Genomic DNA, 722 nt, shown 5'->3' on the forward strand with positions numbered 1-722 from the left:
TTATCGCATCTATCTTTAACTCACTGGTATGGCTGAAGGTTCACCCACGACTCTGACCCATTCTTGGCTCTCTGCTTCTCTACTAGGAAATCTACCAGAGACTTGCCCATTTCTTCCACTGTCCTGGAATTTACAGCCTTGCCAATATCTCCCTGAAAAAGCAGAATAATTTTTTTATACCAAATTTAAGAGACTGATAATAATTACCAAAAAAGATTAATTATCATGTTTATCATGAAGAATATATAAGCATATGAGCTGTAGGCAATGCCTTACATATCATAAAGTTAGAATGAGTACCTCAAATAATGTGCTTAAGCACAGCTAAAATGTTAATAGATTTCTGGCTTGTGTCTGGTTCCAGAAGCTCTATATGCTTTAGTCTGTAGTATAATGATTTTTTAAAATCTAATAAAACATTTTATCTATATGTAACCTTCACCTAATGACTTTTATTTTGTTTTTTTTAATGAAAATATAGATTAAATATACTGCAAGCTATTTTTGTGTATGCAAACAAAGCTGTACATATCTGAGGCCAGTACAAGATAAATATGTAGATTACAAAAAGTACACAAAATTTTATTCTCATGTGATAGCCCTTTAACCCATCAGTTGTGGCTTCACATACTGTCCACTATAGCTTTTTACGAATTTTGTTGCTTAGCCAATGTTAAATCTTTGGGGAAAAAAATATATATACACATTTGTTTTTTATTTTA

At 31.6% G+C, this 722-nt stretch overlaps 1 protein-coding gene across 3 annotated transcripts in view; it reads right to left on the reverse strand.

The window, feature by feature from the left end:
- LOC119585005 (sulfhydryl oxidase 2-like) overlaps nucleotides 1–722 on the reverse strand; it is a 12,269-nt gene that overhangs the window by 6,745 nt on the left and 4,802 nt on the right. For all 3 annotated transcript variants that reach the window (XM_037933617.1, XM_037933618.1, XM_037933619.1), the window contains exon 3: nucleotides 25–152. In XM_037933617.1, coding sequence (XP_037789545.1) covers nucleotides 25–152 — 128 coding nt within the window. The remainder of the gene's footprint in view (nucleotides 1–24; nucleotides 153–722) is intronic.

Source organism: Penaeus monodon, chromosome 19 (assembly GCF_015228065.2).
Source record: "Penaeus monodon isolate SGIC_2016 chromosome 19, NSTDA_Pmon_1, whole genome shotgun sequence".
NCBI classification, from domain to species: Eukaryota; Metazoa; Arthropoda; class Malacostraca; order Decapoda; family Penaeidae; genus Penaeus; species Penaeus monodon.